At 44.0% G+C, this 24,888-nt stretch overlaps 2 protein-coding genes across 2 annotated transcripts; both read left to right on the top strand.

Moving 5' to 3' along the window:
• Positions 1-8,885: 8,885 nt before the first annotated feature.
• Positions 8,886-11,464, top strand: cntf (ciliary neurotrophic factor; the record flags this gene model as incomplete). Its single annotated transcript, XM_080741516.1, has 3 exons — positions 8,886-9,017; positions 9,677-9,988; positions 11,173-11,464. The coding sequence occupies 3 exons, from the start codon at positions 8,886-8,888 to the stop codon at positions 11,311-11,313; spliced, it is 585 nt and encodes a 194-aa protein (XP_080597642.1). The 3' UTR covers positions 11,314-11,464.
• Positions 11,465-13,391: 1,927 nt separating this feature from the next.
• Positions 13,392-24,729, top strand: LOC308298690 (uncharacterized protein). The gene is made up of 8 exons (XM_080742332.1): positions 13,392-13,513; positions 16,258-16,367; positions 17,215-17,299; positions 18,118-18,313; positions 19,479-20,563; positions 21,721-22,538; positions 22,900-23,097; positions 23,662-24,729. Exons 1-8 carry the CDS (start codon positions 13,422-13,424, stop codon positions 23,904-23,906), a joined length of 2,829 nt encoding a protein of 942 aa, XP_080598458.1. The 5' UTR covers positions 13,392-13,421; the 3' UTR covers positions 23,907-24,729.
• Positions 24,730-24,888: the final 159 nt, after the last annotated feature.

Raw genomic sequence — 24,888 nt, 5'->3', positions numbered from 1 at the left:
GCTAGCTTTCAAACGCACTACCCTAGCTCCCTTATTCTGCTGAACGGGGACTTTAACCAGGTGAACATCGCATATGCACTCTCTGATTTCTCCCAGTATGTCACTTGCAAAACGAGAGGTGAGAACACTCTTGATCTTTTGTATGCTAATGTTAGGAACGCATACAACTGTGTCTCCCTCCCCCCAGTGGGCGGCTCTGACCATTCTATGGTGAAACTGGAGCCATCTTATCTTCCTGTTGTGAAGAGAGTGCTTCCAATCAACAGAGAAGTTCAGTGTTGGTCGGGGGAGGTGGAGGAGAGACTCAGATTTGATTTTGAAATGACAGACTGGGAATCATTTTTCAGTGAACATGGTGATGATGTAGATAGCCTTTGTCAGGTCATCACTGACTATATCTGCTTCTGCGAGAAGGTATGCGTTCCTACTAAGAAGGTTCGTTGCTTCTCTAACAACAAGCCGTGGATGACAAAAGAAATCATTCACCTCCTTAAGAGAAAAAGGGATCTGTTCCATGCAGGAGACTTGGAGGGCGTGAGGGTGGTGGTGGAGGAGCTTAAAACAGTCAAGGCCCAGGCAAAAGGGAGCTACAAAGCTAAGCTAGAGAACTGTCTACAGGAGAACAACACAAGACAAGTGTGGGGGGGTTTCAGGAAGATCACGGGGTACGGCTCTGCCACCTCTTCTGTGCCAGGCACGGAGGAGCTGGCAAACGAGATGAACCGTTTTTTCAATCGGTTCGACGGAGCTCCTCCTAGTGTTCAACAAGCAGCTGCTGGGTCAAACGGTGACCTCGGTTGCCGCCCTGTTTCCTCCCCTGCACCTTCTCCCCCCCAACCCACCCCGCATCCCCCCTCCCACCCCGCACCCCCCTCTCCTGTTCCTGTCCCTCCCCCTGCTCCTTCACCTCCCCTGATTCTCACCACCGAGCAAGTGAGGCGCCAACTCGGAAAAGTCAACACCAGGAAAGCAGCGGGACCTGATAACATCAACTCTAAGGTGCTTAAGGTTTGCGCAGAGCAGCTCGCTGTCCCCTTTACGCATCTCTTCAACCTCTCCCTGAGGACGGGGAAGGTACCACAGCTGTGGAAGTCCTCCTGCATTGTACCAGTGCCTAAGAAGACCCGTCCCTCGGTCCTCAATGACTACAGACCGGTCGCCCTGACATCACAGGTCATGAAGGCCTTTGAACGGCTGGTTCTAAACCAACTGAGACCGGCGGTCAGTGATCACCAGGACCCCCTTCAGTTTGCCTACCAGGCTGACATTGGAGTTGATGATGCCATCACCTACATGCTCCACAAGGCTTTCACCCACCTGGAAGATCTGGGCAGCACGGTCAGAATTATGTTTTTTGATTTCTCCAGTGCTTTCAACACTATCCAACCGGCTCTGCTTGCGGAGAAGCTTGCGCTGATGGGGGTGGACAAGGGCTTTGTGGCATGGATCACTGACTACCTTTCAGAAAGACCACAGTTTGTGAGACTGCAGAGCTGTCGGTCTGATGTGCTGGTGAGCAACACGGGGGCCCCTCAGGGAACTGTGCTCTCACCCTTCCTGTTCACTCTCTATACATCGGACTTCCGCTTCAATTCCAAGACCTGTCATCTGCAGAAGTTCTCAGATGATACTGTGGTGGTCAGCAAGATCTCGGGTGACAACACGGCTGAGCACGATGGTGTGGTTAGGGACTTTGTGCAGTGGAGCGAGGCTTACCATCTCAGGCTCAACTCAAGCAAGACCAAGGAGATGGTGGTGGACTTCCATACTACCAAGAGAGTCCCCCCGGTGCCAAGCACCATTAACGGAGAGGTGGTTTAGTTCGTGGATAACTACAAATTCCTCGGAGTACACCTGAATAGTTCACTGGACTGGTCGGACAACGCGCAGGCGATTCACATCAAGGGGAAAAGCAGGCTGTTCCTCCTGAGAAGACTGAGATCGTTTGGTGTGTGCAAAAGGATGTTACAGATGTTCTACCAGTCTGTCATGGCAAGTGTCCTCTTCTTTGGTATAACATGCTGGGGTGGCAACAACAGAGCAGGTGACACGTTAAACCTAAACAGACTGGTGAAGAAAGCAGGCTCTGTCGTTGGGTCCTCTCTGCAGGGGGTGGAGGAAGTAACCAGGGTGCGATCAGCGAAGAAGCTGGACTCCATCTTGGAGAACTCCTCCCACCCCCCTCCATCTTGAGATCACCAGCTACTGGAGTAAGAGAGGAAACGACCGCTTTGCCTACCCAGGACGGAGATGCGAGAGATTAGGAAAATCTTCTGTACCGGCTGCCCTTAAGCTGTACAACGAGACACATAACGGACGAATGAAAAGGACTTCCTTCCTAACTTAGACTGACGGAACTATTGCTGTATTGACTTTGACCTCTAAGGACCTTCCAGGGAAAGTGCTCATGTGCGTCTTGCGGTGACATGCTTCCTAGTTTCTTCTTCTCTGAGCTGTTATTGTTTTGTTTTTTCGCACTGTTTTTTTTTACTTTGCACTATTAAGTTGGAACTATTGCTGTATTGACTTTGACCTCTAAGGACCTTCCAGGGAGAGTGCTCATGTGCGTCTTGCGGTGACACGCTGCCTAGTTTCTTCTGCTCTGAACTGTTTCTGTTGTTTTTTTCGCACTGTTTTTCGACATTGCACTATTAGGTTGTGTTGGTAGTTTCTGAGTATGTGTCTTGTTTAACAATGACAGTGAGATACTTGTTGCACTAACTAGCATTGACTGCTTTGGTCTCTTTTTGTAAGACACTTTATGTATATATACTTATATTTAATTCGCCCCCTCTATTGATGCACCTTCTCTTTTTTGGTACTGTACTGCTCTTGTTTTTTACTCTTATCTATTTTTTCCTACTTCTCTGTAACTTTGTAAATAACTGTATACTGCTGTGCTACAACTGGACAACTAAATTTCCCCCTTGGGATAATAAAGGTATCTATCTATCTATCTATCTAGTTTAGTTACATTTCTGACATGATTTTCCCTATGAGCCACAGCGCTGCCTGCATCAAGAACTTAAGTCAGTAGATTATAAGTTAAAGGAAGCAGATTTGCGCTGTCTTCTTTTTCTTTTGGGAGGACAAACTAAAGAATTAAAGACCAAGTTCATTAGAATGTTATCTATCCACGTCATGCCTTGTGGCACATAAGGCCTTATTAGAATAACCCATACTTATTAGAATGCCACATCCAATATCAGGAATTTGGAATGGCCAACCAAAAGATTTGAATTCTATTTAGGGCAGCCATTTCACAGAAAGGGTAGACATTCCAAGTGATAGGATCAGTATGAATCAATAGTCTTCCATTGTCTCACATGATGGCCCTTCTTCTGTTTACTGGAAATAAACTAAACATTCCTTTCTTCTCTTTTTCCACGAAAAAGGCCAAATAATAAGCAGACAACAGTGAGAGTCTACAACACGGACCAGATAATACATTGTATCAAACTGTGAACTATCATGTATTGAATGTAACTGTGAATTGAGCAAACGGCATGTCACACACCTGACCACAGTGTTCAACACGGCCTGTCCATCAGGGAACTGTGGTTCATGTTCTTGAATTAGCTCTGGTCCATCGCTTTCACCTCAACGCATTGCTCCCGGTGAAGCTCTGACAGACCCGTCGGGAAACGCATGGACTCGAGATTGTCGGCCCCGCCGAGCGCTCAATACTAGTGAAAATAAACAAAACCGTTTCACTACTCACCAAACCAAAGGTAGTTTTGCGTTGTTGAAAGTCTATTCTCCGCGGTGGTAAACCTCTCAGCACCCCACCTACTCTGTAAAATACATTATTTTTGTCATGAAATAAAACGCACACACCTCAGGCCACCTAGCGGCCACCGCAGATACAATGGTTCACAACCCGGAAATAAGCGGCGGTCGAGTTGGATGCACTTTATTTCATCATTTTCATGCCAAAAATAATGTATTTTACAGAGTAGGTGGGGTGCTGAGGGGTTCACCACCGCGGAGAATAGACTTTCAACAGCGCAAAACGACCTTTGGTTTGGTGAGTAGTGAAACGGTTTTGTTTATTTTCACTAGTATTGAGCGCTCGGCGGGGCCGACAATCTCGAGTCCATGCGTTTCCCGACGGGTCTGTCAGAGCTTCACCGGGAGCAATGCCGGGAGCAATGCCAGAGCTATTCTTGAATGTACATCAATTTGTATCGATTAACATTAAGCTCATGGAATTTCTGCAGTTGAAAGTATGCAAGCAGCCCACTAATGTTGGTATCTGTAAAAGTGCCTTCATTGATATTTATAAAGGAGAGGGAATTAGACACTAGGAGGTGCTCTTATTGGGCCCCTCATTGATTACGGAGTCCTTGTCTGGTATCGCGTCACCTTCAGACAGCAGCTACCCGTGACTTGTAAATAGACTAAGCCCCCATGCTCCCCCCCCCCCCTTTTCTTTGTATTCTGCCTTTTGTATTTGATGTTATGCTTTTGAAACTGATATTATCCTAGATAAAGTACTATGTTCTATCCGTCTGTCTTTCAATGTTATATGAGATACTTAAAGTGTGGTTCCTGTGGAAATAAGCCTCGGCTTTCTAGGATCTCCTTTTAGTTGACCTTGTACCAGTGATTTGTACTGTCATGAAACTGTACTTTTTTCTATTGCAAACTTCTAATAAATTCTTCAATCAATCAATCAATTCAGGGAAAGTGAAAGCCAAGGAGATGAGATGGGATTTACTAGCCTGTTCGCTGTCTCCCCCTTGTGGCAGGTGTGAGATCTGCGGTTTCACCTGCCACAGAAGGCCTCTCTCAACTGGCACATGATAGATAGATAGATAGATAGATAGATAGATAGATAGATAGATAGATAGATAGATACCTTTATTATCCCACGGGGGAAATTCAGTTGCCCAGAGGCAGCACAGCAGTTAAGGTTACAAGTTACAGAGAACAAGAGTACTGTAGTATACAGTCCAAAGGGCAAACACAAAAAAAGATAAATAAAACATAAAGTGTCGAAAGCTATTGCAAAAAAAAGAAGTGAAGTGATACATAAGTCGATAAGTGACCACGAAACATTCAACGCTCATAAGTGACACGTCACACACACAAAAAAGCTATACTCAAGCATAACTTAACAAACAGTGCCAAACAAAAGAGTGCACATAACAGTCACTGCTAGTCAATGCAGTCATGCAACACAAGTATCACACCGTGTAACAGACCCACAATTCATGGTTTTATTTTTGAATGTATATTTTATTTCCTGTTTGTGAATGTGGAGACAGGAAGTCCCTATTATGGAGAAATTGTGCCAGCTGCTGGGAATGAGTTTGATTAGGACAGCTCAGCTGTGCTTGGTTTAAAACCACTGAGTGGCTGCCTCAGTTCAGAAGGAAGGCTTGAAGGAAACGGCATGGTGTAAAGGTTTATGTCAAAGTATGTTTGATACAAAAGGAAAAGAAGGTTAAAGGACAGACGGACATCAAACATGGAAAGGGACATTGGATCACGGACGCCATGACATTGGACATGCCACTGCAAACAGCCTATTAGCGCCTAGCTGGAAAGGGGGGAAAAGGTACATTTTGTGATAATGGTTTTGCTTGCACTATTGGTCTTATTGTTGCATGTATCTTTCTATAAGGTGGTTTATGTATTTAATGTTGTATGGAAAATGTATTATGCTTATTGATGTGTTTCTGCATTACTGATTGTATGTGTATTTTTTTTTTCTGCTTTCAGTTTCTATGTTGAGTTACCCAATAAAATGTTAAAACTCATCAGTCAAGTCTCCAACCTCTATACTGTCCAGCTGGGTTCGCTACACACCGCCATATCAACACCGCAATAATACACAGTACAACCAACACAACCCAATAGTGCAGGGCCAGAAAAAAAAGTGACCAAAGTCAGTGCAAATAAGTCAAGAATATATATATAATATATATTTCTTCTTCTTTTTCTTTTTTCCCTTTTAAAGCAATAATGGGAGCCATAGCAAGACGCCACAGCAACCCTCTCAGGGAACAGTACGTTCCGTTAGAGGTCAGAGTCAGTACAACTTTTGTTCCAGTAGTGCAAGGTAACAGTTGTCCTAGGTAATCCAATTAGGCCTAGGCAAGTGACCATCCTGAGTCTCGTTGTATTGCTTGAGAGCGACCGGCACAAAGGACTTTCCAAGTCTTTCGCACCTCCGTCCTGGGTAGCGGAACCGGTTGTTTCCTCTCATACTCCAGTAACCAAAGATCTCAGGGTAGAGGGGATGGGAGGAGTTCTCCAAGATGGCGACCAGCTTCCTAGCTGTACGCACCCTGGCTATTTCCTCCACCCCCTGTAAGGAGGACATGTTATCATACATATTATAATTTGCATATTTGCATATTATAAATAATAATAATGAATAAATTATAGTTTGTCTCCAAGGAGTGTATATGATAAATACACGTTGCTACTTAATATCAGTGTATTTTGTACACCACACACATAGAAAGATTGAACAGCCTTTTGCTGTGTGTGTGTGTGTGTGTGTGTGTGTGTGTGTGTGTGTGTGTGTGTGTGTGTGTGTGTGTGTGTGTGTGTGTGTGTGTGTGTGTGTGTGTGTGTGTGTGTGTGTGTGTGTGTGTGTGTGTGTGTGTGTGTGTGTGTGTGTGTGTGTGTGTGTGTGTGTGTGTGTGTGTGTGTGTGTGTACACGTACAGTACGTCTTACACGAACGACGCACAAGACTAACTTACTCTAACCTGACAGTCCATTCATAATTAGTTAAAGAAAAACAATCACACGTTCTTCTCTACAGTTAAAAGCCAAGAACATTGTCTCTTTCACACAGCAATTAAACAAAGGGACCCTTGACTGGCAGTGGCATCTATGATGACCTCTACCTCTCCTCCTCCCTCCCATCCTAAGCTTATCAGCAGCTGTGTCTCAGGGTCATGTTCTGAACTCTCACTTAAAATTAGCAACACAGGGTAATCAACTGTGTGTGTGTGTGTGTGTGTGTGTGTGTGTGTGTGTGTGTGTGTGTGTGTGTGTGTGTGTGTGTGTGTGTGTGTGTGTGTGTGTGTGTGTGTGTGTGTGTGTGTGTGTGTGTGTGTGTGTGTGTGTGTGTGTGTGTGTGTGTGCGTGCGCGTGTGTGTGTGTGTGTGTGTGTGTGTGTGTGTCAGAGAATGGGGTAATAGTTGATTTTACATCATTGTAATGCATTTGTGGCAAAGAGATGGTTTTGTGTAATGCAAGAAAATTCCTCAAGCCATTTAAAGCCCCAAAGTGTTCCCATAGCCTGGAATCCAGATGGAGGCACTCATTCAGTGTGTTTTTTCCCCCCACTTAACCAAATCATGTTATTTCCCATCCCATCGATTGATATGCCTCTCATTGCAAAGTTCATGGTAATAGATCAGTGTTATTAAACTTCACTTGATTTTATTTCCTAGGCCATTATACTGTATGCAGTATTGTGTTTTCCCCTCACCATTTGTAATCCGTGCCCCACTTCCACTATTGGTTAGCACATTTCTGCCACAAAAACTAAAACGTCTGTGAAAGTACAAAGGTATTCAGTAATTCAGCATTTCATATCATGACAAATCATGTTATATTTTTGACACGCCTTCTTTTAATCTTCTTTTAAGACCTTCCTTATTGGGAAGTTGATTGCCTATAGTTATTTGCTTAGTGTGAGTTCCATAGGGCTTACTGTAATCCTCTTACTTTTTTCTTTTACACAGTGCAGCTGTTTTAATTCAGCATTTATGGTGCTTACAGCAATGATTTGAACTTATTGATAGATTTGTGAAAGTATGAGTGGACGTTTGTTTCTGTTTGCAATAATATTTACAGAGAGAGAATGCATATGCCTCTGTACACTGCCACTACAACTGAGGTTTTATGCTTGCAACTTGCACAATAGAAATAAACAGATTATCTTGTGAAGTTGACGGTGTCTTTTTGCAGTCTTCAGCATGGAAGAGCCCCATAATTAGGGTTAAGGCCTATGATTTATGTGGTAGGCAACAGGTGGCCCATGGGATAGAATAACCTACTTACAATAAACAAATTAAAGCATTTTGCTTTTGGTTCGGTAGCCCAGTGTGCTTTTGGTTCGGTAGTCCAGTGTAGTAGCCCAATAAAATGTATGTAAAAAAATGAGTTTGCCCAGGACCCAAACTAGTGAAAATTGCAGATCTACAAAATCACAACGCCCGCGAAGCTTGTAGATCGGCTATTTTCACTATTTCTTATCTTAAACATGTATTTTCTAATTTATGGAATTTCTTAGATTTTTCTTTTATTCATTCATGAAATTACTTAGAAAAATCATTATCTTTTCTTATTTTTTCTTATTCATGAAAATGAATGTTTTGTTTTTTGAAAATATTTAGTTTTTCTAAATGTTTTGAAACATTGTACAAATCTGTTTGCGACCCACAAATGGGTCCCGACCCAGTGCTTGGGAAACATTGAACTAAGCCTTTAATAGTTCACTGTTTAGTTACTTTAAGCTTAGGTATAAAAAGATCCCACCAGTAAATCATTTGAATGGGAATAGGGGTGGGCCACATCCCACACGGTGACGTCCTGCGTCCCCTAAACCCGCCCCTGTACCCAGGCAGGCAGGCTTGTGGAACCAATTAAAACCCTCTTGTGTTGCTGGCTTGCTGCATGTCAACAACGAAAGGTCCATCATGTTTCATTGACAACGCGAGGGGACGGCACCGCGAGCGGGCAAAGTTTGAAAAGACCCGAATGACGAGTGCCTAAATTACCGGATTTTCTAAAAATCTATGCCGCGAAGGAAAGATCCCTCGGTCGGTCTTGTTCCATCCAACTCACCGCAACGTACACAGACAGACACACGCATACACACACACAGCACCTAGCCAGCGCCAGGCTCCAGCACCAATGGCAGAACAAGAGCAGCGCTCAACGATAGACGTGCTGGACATGCTTGTCCCCGGTCGCTCTCAAACGGGACGAGCAGTGGATTTGGCCAGGTTATTACTTGATGAATGCACTCGTCTTCTTGACCTTTATGTGAGTATCAGTTTGTTGACTCAGTATAGGCCTACTGTGTGTGTGTGTGTGTGTGTGTGTGTGTATTAATATATAGCATTTTAGTTTTTACCTAAATGTTTGTTTTTCCCTGGCTGGCTGTGTGATGGATATCCTGTCCCGTTACATTCCAGGGCAGGCCTAGTGGCGCTTGTCTCTCGGAGACTCTGCATACAACTGTGTGTCTGATGCGACACTGTCTGATTTGCATCGCAAGTGTTCGCTGTTTTTCTATGTATGTAGATGGGAGTGATGATACTGCAGTGCATAACTCAATTATCCTCTAAGATCACCTCCCACTTCCCGAGGGGGTTTCAGCGTTTCAGCCTAATGGAAAGAGTGTGATTGATTTTTCAGCCGTAAGGCGTTTCTACATCACAGGCCACTTTGAACTTCTCGTAAATAATCCATATAATCAATATCATTGTTGCTTAGTCTCTTAATCATAATTGATCTATGGCTAAATTTAGGATAGAAGTGCAAGGCCATCTGGAATCTACTATCTGTTATTTTACTTTTTATTCAACAATCATGTGGCTGGTGGCATTGATTTCCCAGCTATCATCCGGCCCAATATACTCCTCTCCTTCATCTCAAGTTTTTCCAGCTCCCTGTTTCTCATGTCCGCCTTCCCATTTCAGAGGGAGAAGGAGAGCTTCTTGTCAGACCACACCCCAGAGGAGGGCCGCATCGTGTCCCTCTCCCCAGACACGCAGGAGCCCAGCATAGAGGAGCAGGTGCAGCTCCTTCACTCGGCCCTGCGCCAGTGTCTAGGACTGCTTCACTGTCTCATCTTGAAGGAGACGGAGGAGATGGGCGAGCTGGAGGGAGAGTACGAGACTCTGAGGAAGAATGTCCGGACCCGGCTGGAACACTTGCTCCATAGCACCAGGGTTTTGGTGCAGACGGATGGCACAACTGTAGAAATCACCCCGGATCACCAGTGCAATGAGGTATATAATGTAGTTATAGACATACAGCTGCAATTCGCCTTTAGCTAGTAGCTAGTATAGCATATACAAGTATGTGCTTTAGAAGCTCCCATAGCCCCATATAGAACCTCACCCGTCGCTGCATACTGTTGTGCTCCGAGATGAGGTCCTATAAAGGTACCCAAGCGCTGGCCCGGACTGCCTCCACATCCAGTTGGAAAACACTCGAAACGAAATGTTATCCAAAAAGTAAAGGTAGTTCCGAGCTCCCAGACTATGGTTTTCCATCCCACGGTACATAAAACATGCACCACGGCGTTGAGAAAACGGTTTACATCGCTTATTTAGTCTCATTAAATTTAGAAAAGCCCCCGTGGCAGGTGCCAGTACTGCATCCTTTCCATTGTAGCAGAATAAGGAGCAGTACTGGCAACTGCCGGGGGAGTTCCGGTTGAATGGGAAAACATTACAAAACTAGTGATTTAAGCGTTGTTTCATGCCCTGGTTCATGTTTTATGTATCCTGGGATAGGAAACCATAGTCTGGGAGCTCGGAACTACCTTTAATTTTTGGATAAAATTTCGTTACGAGTGTTTTCCAACTCGACGTGGAGGCAGTCCGGGCCAGCGCTCGGTACCTTTATAGGACCTCATTTCGGAGCACAACAGTATGCAGCGACGGGTGAGGTTCTATATGGGGCTAGAAGCTCCCTCAGTTGAAGAATGGGTTTAATTAAAATCAACTGTAATATTAGACATTGGCATTCAGCATGATTGGCTGGTGACCCAAAGGAGAGGACTAGAGGGTATAGGTACCTGTACATGTACATACAGTACTGCATACAAACCCACACTCTGGCCTCAGTATCATAAGAACAATTACTTAATATTCCCAAAGATTCATAATTGATATGAATTGATGTCAAAACAGGCTTTCTTATTGTTTGCAAGGTTTCCTTGTTTTGAATAGGGTGGAAATGCTAGGAAATGAAAGGGGTTGAAAGGGCGAGACTGACATTAAATTCACTCTTAAAACTGTTTACTCTATTGATTTAATTATCTTTATTTATTTATTATCTATTTTTAACGGTACATTGGTGGTTTTCCAATGTTAACAGAACTCACTTCAGCCACACAGTGCTGCTATCTCTCATCAGATTGCTTGCCTGTTAACCAAAGACCTTCACTTGCTGTTTTAACTTTCAGGAAGTTGATGGTATGATGGGGTCTTTTGCCATTAAAATGTGGACCTATCGAGTGCTGCTGGAGCTGATCCACTGGGCCAACCATGCCTCGCAGACCCTTCATGTTTTACACACAGAAAAGGCAGGGACAGGAGAAGTCTAACTGCTGTGTATTCAACACCATCAATGGACTGACTCAAAAACCTAACACAGCCAGCTCTGACTTACCGTACATGCATTTAAAAAATATCAATGTTATAGATTGAATATACTCTGTGAATGCTGGAGGTAGTGCTGAACTAATTTCACTGCTAAGCCCCCTTTTAACAAGGTCTGCAAGTTAGCTTTGCCCAGACATTGGCATTTCCCTAGCAAGTGTTAAAATGACCTGTAGTTTGCCACAGTCGGCTATTCTTTTGAAAAAGAACAGCGTGTGTGTGCAACTGTTTGGTCGTATAAAGGCTGGCGTACTTTGTGCTGTGGCTGACTGAGACTGGTTGAAGCGTTGTTGTTTTTTGTTTCATACACATTATATTTATTTTTATTTAAGTTGCATTAATCTGTGATGGCATATTATAAGTGTGAAATATGAAGGGCCTTAGTTGAATATTGTAAGGTTGTTCAAAACCTGCTGTAACTAACACTCCAGGAGAAAACTAACTGCTACGTACCAAAAAGAAAGTACATGACTGATAAACTGTGACTTCACCTAAATGCAGCTGAATCTGTAGTCATGGCAGATGAAGCTGAGTTATTGTGCAGCTTTATTGTACTGCATATAATCCAAATTAATTCCATCTCAAACCCAATATGTAGCATGTTTTCATGTACAGACTAACATATTGATTTAGGTTTGTTAACAACTGTGATTATCACCCATGTATGTTACTGAAGGTTGTTGTGTATTCCGATACTTGAATGTGCTGCTATATAGTTTAATCAAAATGCACCTGTTGTTACATTAATATTGCACAGTAGCACTGTGGGATCTGTAGCCAAAACAGTGTCACATACTCTTTACCAATTAAACACCCTCACTGATATGTTAAATATCTAACACTACATAGATAGATAGAATGCTAGGATGAATGTGCTGTGACTTGATCATAGACCTACTGGTTTAGATGTTTTTTTTTAATGCCTCATTTTACATCCATGTGAATCATTATCTCTCTGTAGACTGATAGGATGTGCAGTGATTAAAACTGTCATATCCACAAAGCCTCCATTGAATTCACTCAATGCAGATACGTGACCTCTATTGTGCAGTCCCTACGAGCTTAAATCCAAGGCATACAGATTGTTGGCGTTTTTTTATTATTATTATTCTTTATTATAAATGTACCCCCATTTATTATTTTTCACAGTTTTGTTTGATTCAGGGCATACATTAAATAACTATACTAAAACATATTATGTAAAACACCCACATGGGGAAAAAGTGATAGCTAGTATACAGCCATAAAAATGTAATAAATGTACCCCATTGTATGCCAATAAATAGATTAGAACCATTAGAACCCCCTAGAGAGCGTGCGCATGCGCACTGTCCCCTCGACAGTATATTATGCTGCCTGCCTCGTACGACGGTATCGCGCGGCGGAAAAACAGCAGATCCACAAGCCCACAGCGGGTAGGCGACGCGACGCGCCGCGGGCTTGTAGGTCTGCTGTTTCCCGAAGCGCGACACCGCTGTTGCGATGAACAGTGGTGGGAAAAGTACTCACATATTTTTACTCAAGTAAAAGTATCAATACTGCAATTTAGAAATAGGCCTACTCTGTCAGGCATTCAAAATGTAGCCTACTTGAGTAAAAGTATGATCGGCTATTTTCAAACAGCCAAGGTATAAAATATGGCTAAATTGGTTAATATGTTTTACAATATTATAATTTGTATCTAAAAGTAACAACTAAAGTCCTCAAATAAAATGTAGCGGATCCGAGATGATGTGGAGTAGAAGTAAAAAGTAATGGACACTGGAAATAGTGGATTCCAGGGACTCTGTGGGTTATTTTAGGGGGGTTCTAAATTGACCCATACAAGCCTGTATTAACTCTGACGTGTACACTGTCAGAGTTAAGAGGAGATCCTTGAAATCTGAACGTTTAAGAAACACTGCAATAGAGTACACAAACTACAAACGCCTCAACAACATTTGTACTTGAGTAAACGTACTCGGTTACTTTTACACCACCGAGTACGAATCCGGGCTTTTTCACACACACAGACAGGAGCGCGAGAGGTAGTAGGGAAGCTGCTGCTGCCCTAATGGCGGAGAACGTTCGGTCTCCTTTTGACTACCGGGAGCCGCCGACCCTCGACAGCGACGGGGATGGGAGCAAGCCGCCGCCGCCGCGGGGGTGAGGAATAAATATCAGCCGCCTGCTATGAACCCCCGTGTGTCCACGTTAACAAACGGCCGTTTGTTTGATGATTATGCTGCTCCGTCTCTTGGAGAAAAAAAAAAAAAAACGGCTTTTACAGTTATTAAAAAATGCGAGCTGTGTGCGGACGCACGCGCTACGAGCGTGCACGTTTGTTTAGTTCCAGCATTTCTTTTTCATTTTTTTGTATTCGTTTTTATTCGCATGCATGTTTTTTTACGCGAGGAATGGGAATGGAAAATGCTCTTAAAAATTGAATAATAAATGAAGTGGCTTTTCTGCAGCTGCTGCTGCGTTTTGACATGTCTGCATCTTCTCTTCTCCCCAACAACCGCCTCACTGGTTGTTCTGGTGTTTTGGTGCTGTTTTGTTGTGAGGGTAGTCGTTCTATTTATTAGCATGGCTAAAGGGAAGCTAACTGGCTAGTCGAGGGCTTTTTTAGCATGATGCACATTATTACACATGCATGCACCCATGCAGCAGCAGCACCAACACGTTATAAATGCATGTTGAACACTCAATGCTCATGGAAAAAGATCAGCCTTGGGTCAGATCTGTTCACATTTCCATTTTCTGCTACGGCTTGTTGAAGTGCACCCCAGGCTAGCTAGTTGCTGCAGACAGACACCCCATAATACGGCTGCTGTCTGTCTGTTCGGTTATTTCAGCTGGCTCCTGGTTGTTTGGTTGTCCTGTAAACAAAAGTTGCTGAGCGTGGACTATAATGACTGCGTCCCAAAACAGTGCCTGGCAGGGGGGGGGGGGGAGTAGTGAGGGAATGGATGGCGAGGATGATTAATGTATACACAACTCAGTTTCTGATCATCAGTGTATGTGTATGTATGGACAGGGGGTTGGTGTAGCATAACATTGTAATAATTATTGTTGCAATATAAAAAGTGATCAAAATGGTAATTCAATTTAACAAAAGGCCAGTCAAGTTTTTCTGGTTTCAGCCTAGGGTCAATTGGGTTTGGGTTTTGTCAACACAACCAGCTTGTATTCACTTGCACACAGATCTTTCAAATGATCAAAATGTCCTTTTAATTTTTTTGTAGTCTGACTTGCTTATCTCCACTCACCTTCACCAAATTTGCATTCTGTTGGTGACTCAGAATTTGATAAGAAATTTCAAAAATGTCTCTAATGAATAAAAATTGCTTGTCACTTTTAGAAATAAACACAATAAATACTGAAACAATGCAATAATCATGGGTCAGACATGTCATGATCATACATGCATCACTTGGCAAAACTATCCAAATGTTGGATGCATCCCAATATTCTGCCATACTATGACTGAATATGTATTGTTTATTTTCTCAGTTGCTTTGAGATAAGATCAAATTAGAATTCTCTAAACTACTTTTTCAACCCCACATCTACTGTAGTCTCTAGTTCACATAATATTCTTTTGAACATATTAATTGCAAAGGCCTTGAAACATTCATGAAAATGATTAGGTACAATTGTCTGTATTTTCCTTCATTATCAATTGCTTATAACATTAGCAATTGATCAATTGATTGACTTTGATCAAAATGTGCTATCTGTTCTCTGTTGAGCAGTCTCACCCGCCAAAACATCTAGACACTAGTGTGTTGCATAAGGTATTACATGCAAAATGTTTTTGAAGCAGTTTTTCATGATATGTCATTCATGTTTACTATACATTTCTAACTAGCACTTTTTGGTAAATGAGCCCAAATTGTTGAATTGCTGAGTAGTGAATCTCAACATTCACTACTTGAAGGGGAAAGTGTAAAGCATTAGACCTGGTCTAATAAGTTCTCAGACCAGACCCGTAATGGTCCATTTGGTTAAATTTGTACACTCTGGGTTATACAGACCTCTAGTCTAATGGTCGATTTGGAACCCATGCAATGAACCTTTGAGAACCACTGCTGGTCGATTTGGAACCCATGCAATGAACCTTTGAGAACCACTGCATTACACCAGCTAATGATCTACCAGTAGAGGTGCATCTCATCAATGGTTTGCAATTGCATGGGAAGAACTGTTGTGATGTGGATGAGAATCTGTTGCCCCGCAAACAGGAATGTTAGGAGGTATAGAAAGACTGCACTCTTTTCCCCATACAGCGCTGCATGTACAGTTCTGACTAAAAGCCTCCTGAAGGGTCATTTTTAGTAAGGAGGGTTTTCCCCCTCCCTTTGTGCAATGTAGTGATGCAAAAGAGTCTTGTCTTTTTCACTTCTGTATTGCAATGACAGGGTCTGTCAACAAATTACTGTAAAAACACTACAGTAAAAGCATAGATATGAATTGAATTCTGTCCAATCTCTTGCAATCAATCTCCCACATACAGTTATGTTTAACTTTGTTTGTACTGAAATTGATACAGTATATGATGTACAGAAAAATTGCAGCCATGTGCATTTTCAACCAGTGTCCTTAGCCAGTTTACATTAGAAACAACTTACAGAGAATACTGTTAGGCCTAAGCATTTCAACAACAAAAAAAACATAATTCTGATGGTATTGATATTTTCATTGACACAAATGTACTTTTGAGAGATAAACCAAGGATTGTGAGGCGAGAAAGTTACAGGCTTTTGCAGGTAATGCATTGTGTGGCTCTGTTTCTATGAATCGTTTTGAGAAATGTTAAGGATAACCCAAGAAATTGATCTAAGCCCAACTGAGGAAAAACTGTAAAAAACCATTGTGCTGAATTGAAGTGTCATGTGTTTTTCTAGGCGTGTGTGTGGAAGAAAAAGGAAAGGAACACCTGTGAAGGTGTGTGACCGAGCTTATGTTACAGAGGATGAAGAGGAGGAGAGTATGTCAGAACACAGCTACAGTCCTGGTATTACGACACAAGCATTAAATACACAAACATACACACACCTCTTCTTCTAGGGCTGGGCAGGCAATAAATATTTTGTAGGAGGAGAGTTGGAGACTAGATATATCTCATTGCCGTAAAGTGATATAATTCTGAACTTACCTGACTGTTTTAGCTATTCTAGCAAAAATCTAAATGTTAAATTATGTTATGATGAAAGTACCAATATCATAATATGATTCAGTTTATACCATTTGTGTCACAATACGATTCATCATTATGTAATGTATAATGTATTGAATCACAATAAAAATGTAGGCTACTGTATGGTAATAAACACCACAATCAGCTTAAAGTACAACAATAAGGATATGAGGTTTAAAAATAAAACCATGGTACATGGCACAGGCATTAACACTGTTAATGCATCCACACACACATAATGCAGTGCCCTTTATCTAGCCCTAGTATCTCCCAGTCCAGTCTTTATACCCTACACCCTGATATTAAAGGAGCTATAGTCAACTTCTTCTTGAAAAACGGATGCTAAAATAAAAATAATGTTTCGAAAGTATTTTATTAAAAAAATAAGCTTCATATATGTGTTTCTATTAAAAAATGACCACAAAAAGCGTAAAATAATGATAAAATAATCATTTTGGCCATTGTCAGACCGACACTTTGTTTACATTCTAGTCTATAGACTAGGATGTAAACAAAGTGTCGGCCCTACAATGAAAAAGTTGACTATAGCTCCTTTAAACAATTGATGTATGTCAATCTTGATGTATTAATGTACAAGCAAGCATATGTTCAAATGCAGTGGACTATGTACAGTAAAGGTTTAACCTGTTATAACCTTGACAAGGTGATGGCCAGTACCCAGAGGGTGCAGAAGATCGTCTACCTCCACCCGGCAGTCCTTACTATCTGGCCGACCCTTCCCAACTCTGGTAAGGAAGACGTGCACTCTAAGGCAGTGGTTCTCAACCTTTTCAGGCCGCGACCCCCAAAATAATCATATTTTAACTGGGGACCCCCCCCCCCACCCTGAGGAGCACTATGAGTTGAGCTATTGCATTTTGTATAACACGGTTCTATTGTGAAAATAACTGATCTACATGCTCACAACGCCTGTGAGCATGTAGATCTGCTATTTTCACAATTTCTGCTGCCACCATTGACTTACGCTTTGTTTTGACGTGCCTCGCAAGCTTCGTGCGTGTGCACGTGCGTGTCCAGAGAAGATTGAGGAGGATAATCCATTTGTTTACAAACGCTCGCGAAACTAAAATCCAAAAATCGCGGTAAAATCGCGGTAAAGTGTCGCCGTGAAAACAATCAGCTCTCTGCTTCCATTGGGCTGTTTTCATCTCATTCTTAGATAAAGCCGTTCTTATGTTTCAAAGTAGAATCTAAAGCAATGTTAAGTCCTTCCGTGATGTCTTCCCTAGAGGGGCTGCCTGCACTGACTGGGTGACGTAATGGTGTCAGGTCATTCAAAGGGCAGCTGCAGGCTCAAAAAGTTAACTGTTTGTTGCCTCGTCTGTGAACGAGATAACTTCCTGTGGCAGGGGGACACCTAGTGGCCTTAACTCGTCCCTGAACGAGTTTGGCGTGTTAAGGTAATCGTCTGGGGACCCCCCAAAATACCCCCTGGGGGTCCTGACCCACAGGTTGAGAACCACTGCTCTATGGGACCCCGTTGACTGACTGCCAACAGCTTGGAAAGTGAGGATGAATTGAGCTAAGCTTGGTGTCTATTTCTCAGTGTGCCGGAGCTGGGTGAGGAGGGGGCCAGCGGTGTCCGAGGGCCTGTTCTCTTCCACCCGCCGCCCAACTGTCGAATCAGAGAGGTGCATTGTGGGAGCCAGGTACGGCTGGTTGTCATAGCGATCCGTGACATCGCCAAAGGGGAGGAGATCACCGTGGACTACAGCCTGACGGACTGGGGAGAGAATGCCATGGTGTGGTGTGGTGCCAAGTTCTTTTGAATTGTTTCAGATTGATGTGGCTTAAATGTAAATCAGGAATGCATACTCATTCCCCATCTTCCACTGTGACTTTTTTCCAATTAATTGTCTTCTTTTTATTGACCATTTACACTATTGATGATTGACTAGGGTTCATGCCACTTAATCCGATCTTTCACTTTCTAAGTCGCTCTAGATAAGATTGGCTGCTAAATGCCTAAATTGTACATATAGGACGCAGCCTAAATTGTACATACTGTATAGGATTTACTGTAAGCAAGGTTTCCGTTAGCTGGTATATTTCGGCCTTTGACTTATAACATTATTAATTGATCGTTAAATAAAAACATCACTTATTATATTATTACGGTATTATTATCATTTGGATAATACCGTATAACAGAACACTGCAATACATAGTTTACAACCATTAAACCTATATTTAAAGTTTTTAATGAGCTTACATTGATCCCGACATCCTGCTGCCTAGTTGCCCTGCAGTTATCCGACAGCCTTTCTGACGGTGATGTGCTCTGAAAATATCAAACTGAAAAGATCACAATGTGCCATAACGCATTGTGAGCTTGTAGGTCTGCTATTTTACAGTACAGGACTTCTTGGGCCGCTTGGGCGTTATACATGATAAACAGACCCTAATCTGAACCTGAATCTGAACCAAATTATGATAATAAAACAGGGACCCGAACTCATATGGGTCGTGGATATTACAAGGCCAGTGACTGCAATGGAGAGAGAGCCAATACCTTGCCATCATGAACTAAACGTAACAGTACAGTATAAAACAAAACAAAAGCTGGTTACTGCATATTAAGGTGAATGACATGTAAAGCCACAAACATTTAGCCCGTTTAATGATGAAGTCACGCAAGTCGTTCACTCATCGGCCCTCTTGACTTCAATTCTGTTATTTTTAGAGTAGATAATGCTTTAGGAAACGATAAACACAGGAACAGATTGCTTTTGTGATAAAGTGGAAAGAAGCCCAGCGCTAATTCAATTATTAATTATGTTTATTAAATTATGGACGATAAAATATAATCTTGCCAGCCATGGTGGCCGGCCCAAAAATTGCCAAGTGGAAAGTTTGTAGGTGGTGCTAACTGGGTCTGTTCTTCTTTGCACTCTGCTTCCTTACAAGGAGGAAGAGGCCGGCCCACACCCTTTGTCCCTCTCTGTCTCCGATTACCTCACTCCCTCTTGGTCGCTGTCCCCCTCCTCCTCCCCGCTCACCCATTCTGAACCCAGCGACTCAGACCGCGAGGAGGACGAAGAGGAGGAGGACGACGATGACGATGATGACGACGAAGAGGAGGACATGGAAGAGATGAGGGGCCGGATGCTCCGGCGCCGCAAGAAACGCAAACTGGCAGCTGCCGTCACTTCAAAGAAGAAGACCACAGCTGCTTCCTCCAGGGGACCCGGGCGCCCGTGCTCGTCCTTTTCCCGCCCACCAGCTGTTGCGCCCGCGGCCAGGTCGCAGTCTCAGCCTACGGCCGGCGCCCTGGCACCCCCCACGACCAACATCAACAACAACATCAACATCAATATCGGCAGCTCCGGCGGGGCCACGGTGAGCCGGCGGCAGCACTGCCCGTACTGTGGGCGCCACTACCGCTCGCTGGCACGCCACCTGGAGAAGCACCACGCCAACCAGCCTGAGGTGAGAACGGCCATGGAGCTGGCGCACCTCCACACCCACAACTCTTCCAACGGCGGCGCTTCACACCCCCACCCCTCGCCCTCCTCCACTTCTTCTACCACCGCTCACAGCCACTCCTTCGCGGTCCCTCAGGCCTCCTCCTCCTCCAACCCGGCCCCGGCCCCTCTCTTTTCCAGGGAGCGGGAGGCGCCAGTAACGCGTTCGAACGCTGGTGCCGTGTCGTTCTCTCTTAACCTCTCCCCGCCGCCCTCGGCTCAGCCGCCCGCCGCCAAGAAGGCCCCGTGCCTGTCGCCGCCTGCATCCAAGCGGCACACGGCGCCCGTGGCGCCGCGAGTGAAGAGCCCGTCGCCCCCTCCTCCGCCACCCACGCCCAGGAGGGGTCGTAGGCTGAAGAGGGAGAAGCAGGAGGAGCAACAGCAAAAGGTGGAGGAGTGCTCCAGAAGTAAAGAGGAGCTGGTTCCTCCTCCAACTCCTGAGCCAGACGTGGATCCTGAGGAAGAGCTGGAGCTGAGCGCAGAAGGGGAGGACGATGCTCCTGAGGAGAAGAACGGCGAGATCGTAAAGTAGGCAGTAAAATAATTAAAACATTCAAATGATTTGACATTCCATGTTGGGTTTTATACCAAAACAACAGGAAAATACTTTTTCTGATTGGGTGTCAGGTGTCCATTAACATCAGGACACCGCAAACATAGTCTTGGTCAATAGTTTAATCAGTGCTCATATTAAACTGTTTATTAACCGTTGTTACGGTTACATGCAAACTGTAGCAGCTATTTGTTGGACTAGAAAGTGTTTCCAAGACAACACACAGCTCTTGTATGCAGTTTTCCTCAAATTAAAGTTAAAAGAAAAGAGAGCTGCACACTCGTGAATTGCTCCGATACCATTTATTTACCACAGAGCAACCCTCAGCAGAGCAATTCCTGACCCTCTCTTTTAATGACTTGGCATTCACTCACAAAGTCACTGGGTGTGCACCCTCCCTCAGTTCACAATCACATGTGAAAGTAAAAAATATATAAACAGCCTCTTTTTGTGGTGGTGGTATATGCATGATAATGTGGTCCAAAGTATCCCAATATTGGAAAATAACGGACATAAGCATTGGGAAACATTGTGGAGCATTATCACTTACTTCTAGATAAGGTGATACTTCGATCTTGAGACAGACCAGAAGATTTGTGTTGCGTATAATTGCATACTGATACAACGTCCTGTGTACTCGTTGCAGGTGCAGATAGAAATGCTTATATAATCATTTTGAAGGTACCTGTAATCTAGTAAAAAAAATAATAATGTTTAATCTGGACAGTCAAAAAAATAAAACATAATGTTTAATCTGGACAGTCATAATCCTTTTTGAATAGAGAACAAGAGCTCATTCATAAAACAGGTGTTCATACAGAGAGTATCAGTGTTTTCATGTTTAAAGGGATAGTTCTGTTCACCCAAAGATTTGACTTTTTTTCTATTGATTACTCACCCCATGGAGACTTGAATTTATGTATATTTTTTAGTTTGTCTCATTCCTAAGTCAATCATTTGATGACCCGCAGTGGTTCCCTATGGAGACACAAAGAGCCTGCTTTGTTCCCTATGGGGACCAAAGAGTCTCCTCAATGTATTTGCTTACCACTGTTGTAGGTGGAACCGTGGAGAATTATGTCTTTCTGTAATAATAATATAACTTTAAATACAGTCTTCTCTCTCTCTGCAGCTCTCAAAGACATCGCATGTCGCCGCTTCTGTCCTCTCTCTCCTGTTTGGTACTCTACCTCCGCCACCAGCAGCACTCCGCCTTCCAATCCTTAACTCGCTCGCCCCATTCTGCGGAGGCATGGCGGCTGCTCTGCCACACCAGCCTCTCCTTGCTCATCCTGTACAATCGTCACCGCGAGTGCGAGGTGGCCAAGCTCTCTATCCAGGACTACCGCAACCGCACCACGCCGCAGGCGAACTCTACCAGCACTACCAGCCCCCCAACTGGTATGGAGGCCCTCCTCTCCCCCTTTGAGCGCCAGGTCCTCTGCCATCTCCCCCGGGCTGGGCTTCTGGGCAAGCGCGGGCGCCTCCAGCCCCTCATTTTGCCGCCTCATTGCGAGTCCTGCCTGGAATTGCTTCTCCAGACCAGCCCCAACGTGGGCGTGGACCCAGAAAGCCCCTACGTCTTCTCCCGGCCCTACCACTCACCCGCCACGCCGCTCAGGGGCACTGACCTGCTGCGCAACCTGGCGCGGACCAGCGGCGCCAAGAACCCTGGGCTGGTGACTGCAACGAGGGTGCGTCGGCAGGTGGCCATCTTGACCCAGCTGCTGCTTCTAGAGGAGGGGGAGGGCCAGGGACCACCGGGCGCTGCTGCCGCCAAACGCCTGGAGGAATTCCTGGAGCGCGAGTACCATGTGACACAGAACTGTTCCACTGTGGGCCGGGACCCGGCACTGATGGGCCGCGTGGGCCGTGTGGTGCTCTATGGTGAAAAAGAGGGTGTGCTTTTCAGAGGCATGAGTCTGCAGCACATCTGTCTAGAGCTGGATGGTAAGATCTCTGTATTATTTAGAGTTTTTAAGCAGTTTAATGCTTTCCAGTGCCAACCTGTAGTTCTATAGATTGATTGGAGTGGCTCAATGGCAGATTTCTGCCCCGCCTCACTCCCTATTGAGTGACATTTACTCGAGGAGGGCTTTATCAAATTAATAGCCATAGTTGGGTGTTTTGCTTCTGTGTGCTGCATTTTTTGACTTACGTCACTTGTAATTTAAATGCAACTTTCCACAAGCTGTGATTCTGTTGACCGAGATCCAATTTAATATCACAGAGTGAGTTTAACATTCTGTGCTTGTTAAAATGTCACCTCAGTTTGATCTGATCTTCACTTGTCGTTCTGGCTGTCCTGCAGTGATGTCGGGCAACTCTGCAGAATCCTTCTCAGATGATTCAGAGGTGGAAGGGGAGAAGGAGGAGGTTAAGGAGAAAGTGAAGCCGGTGGTGAAAAGGAAGGGACCAGGCCGCCCACCACGGAAGAGGAGGGGTCCCGTTGCTTCCTCCACCACTCCACCGGTGGCCCATAGGAGACGGAGCGTTCAGCCCAAATCAGGTAATCCAGTGTTTCTCAAACTTTCAAATTTCAAGGTCCCCCTTAACTCTGACAGAGTTACAGATTTGTAAGGGTCAATTTAGACCACCCTGAAGGAACCCACAGAGTCCCTGGAATCTACTTTGAGAACCACTGAGGTCATCTTGTAATGTATGTCTCATGCACTCTTGGAACTCACATGCACTTACAAGAAACCGCCATGCTAGTTTGTTATGTCTGGTGTCCGGGTAGCTCAGTCGGTAGAGCTCTCACCTTTTCACCACAAGGTCATGGGTTGTATGAGTAGCACGGCTTGGCTGTGGGAAGTACTGGGAGGGAGCTGATACTTACAGTAAGTAGCAGTGCTCAGCTCTTAATTCAAAGAACAACAGTTGAACAGACACATTGTAGGTTTTTTCTACACTTTTTTTTAATTTGTACAGTATATGCATATATTATATATGTTATTACATTTTTGTGAAGCACATACCCACCGTAGATACCAGAGAACCAGCAGACAAACTTATTGTACATCCATCTATGTAGTGTGTCCGCTAACATAGCACCCCTCTTCTTGTCCTCCAGGGAAGCGTGGCGTGCTGAAGCGGCCCTGGTCGGATGCAGAGCGCGTTGCCGTGGAGACCCACCTGAAGAGGAACCTTGTGGAGTTTCGAGTCCCCGCCAAGGCCGACTGCGAGCGCTGCCTGGAGCTCTGCCCCCTGCTGGTCAGCAACCATCGTGACTGGCGGGCTATCAAGTTCTATGTCCACAACCGCATCCAACTGCTGAAGAAGCAGGGGAGAAGGGAGAACTCCGGCTCCCTCTGCTAGACGGAAGGAGGTGAGCCAACGAGATGGAAGACGGCAACTCATAACCGAATTGTACAAACATACATTTTTATTTTTTTGATACAAGTGACTTTTTTGTATTCATGGATGCAGTATGTGGAACTAGGCATGCTATCGGTCCTGTCACCGTGGTTGTGTGGGATTTGTCACAGGTGGGATGCTCGAATTGAGGAATAATGGGGTCTGTGATGTTGTCTATGCCCGTTTTCTTGTTTTCGTTTTTTCTAAAGCGGTTGGACTTGGACTTAACGGAAAGTGGGAGTGTGAGTCGGGACGTGGCGAAGGCTCTTACTGTTGTTTTTCCACTGAAAGGCTGATGACCAAACATGAACGTGTAAAGCTACAGTATGGAAGAAGAAACCAATGGTTGTGATCCTTAAAACCCCCGTGTAGAGTTAGCCTACCTGTCTTACGGACTGAGACGCCTCTGAACTGTACAGTTTTGTGTTTGATATTTGACTGGCGTTGTGCCACCAACACATGGCTGTCATAATAAATTAACTGACAAGTGTATTCAAGTGTATTCTTCAAAGTATTGGACCATGATGCACCTGTGAAGTGGTTCTTGCATACCTCTGTACCACAATCGTAGTTAAACTCGTATGTATCAAAGCACGCATACTTGAATTTGTTTATCATGTATTTTTTGTATTCTTTTACTTCAGAATCAACATATGGTCTTATTATTCAGTGTAAATACTTACTAATCAATGAAACGTATACAGTAGTTGTTACAGAGTCGGTCTTGTGCTATGGTGTATATACTGTAAATACTACCTGTACTTATTAAAGTGTATGACATTTTGCCGTGTTTTCTTAAACAGGTTGTAAAGTGAGGTTTTACATTGTGAACACAGAATGACGAAGAAAATAGAAATCATGAATAAATGCAGAAAATCTCATTATTGATGGCGATTTCTTATAGCTGATGACAAATGCAAAGTCAACTCACAAATGCCTTTTT

The sequence above is a fragment of the Nannobrachium achirus genome (assembly GCF_963921795.1).
Source record: "Nannobrachium achirus genome assembly, chromosome: 14".
NCBI lineage: Eukaryota > Metazoa > Chordata > Actinopteri > Myctophiformes > Myctophidae > Nannobrachium > Nannobrachium achirus.
This window is presented reverse-complemented; position numbering and strand designations above follow the sequence as displayed.

Coding starts and splice junctions, on each gene's coding strand:
- LOC308298690 (XM_080742332.1), top strand. CDS start 13,422: ATGGCGGAGAACGTTCGGTCTCCTTTTGACTACCGGGAGCCGCCGACC. Junction 17,300..18,117: donor GCCGACCCTTCCCAACTCTG/GTAAGGAAGACG, acceptor TCTATTTCTCAG/TGTGCCGGAGCTGGGTGAGG. Junction 18,314..19,478: donor ACTGGGGAGAGAATGCCATG/GTGTGGTGTGGT, acceptor CTTCCTTACAAG/GAGGAAGAGGCCGGCCCACA.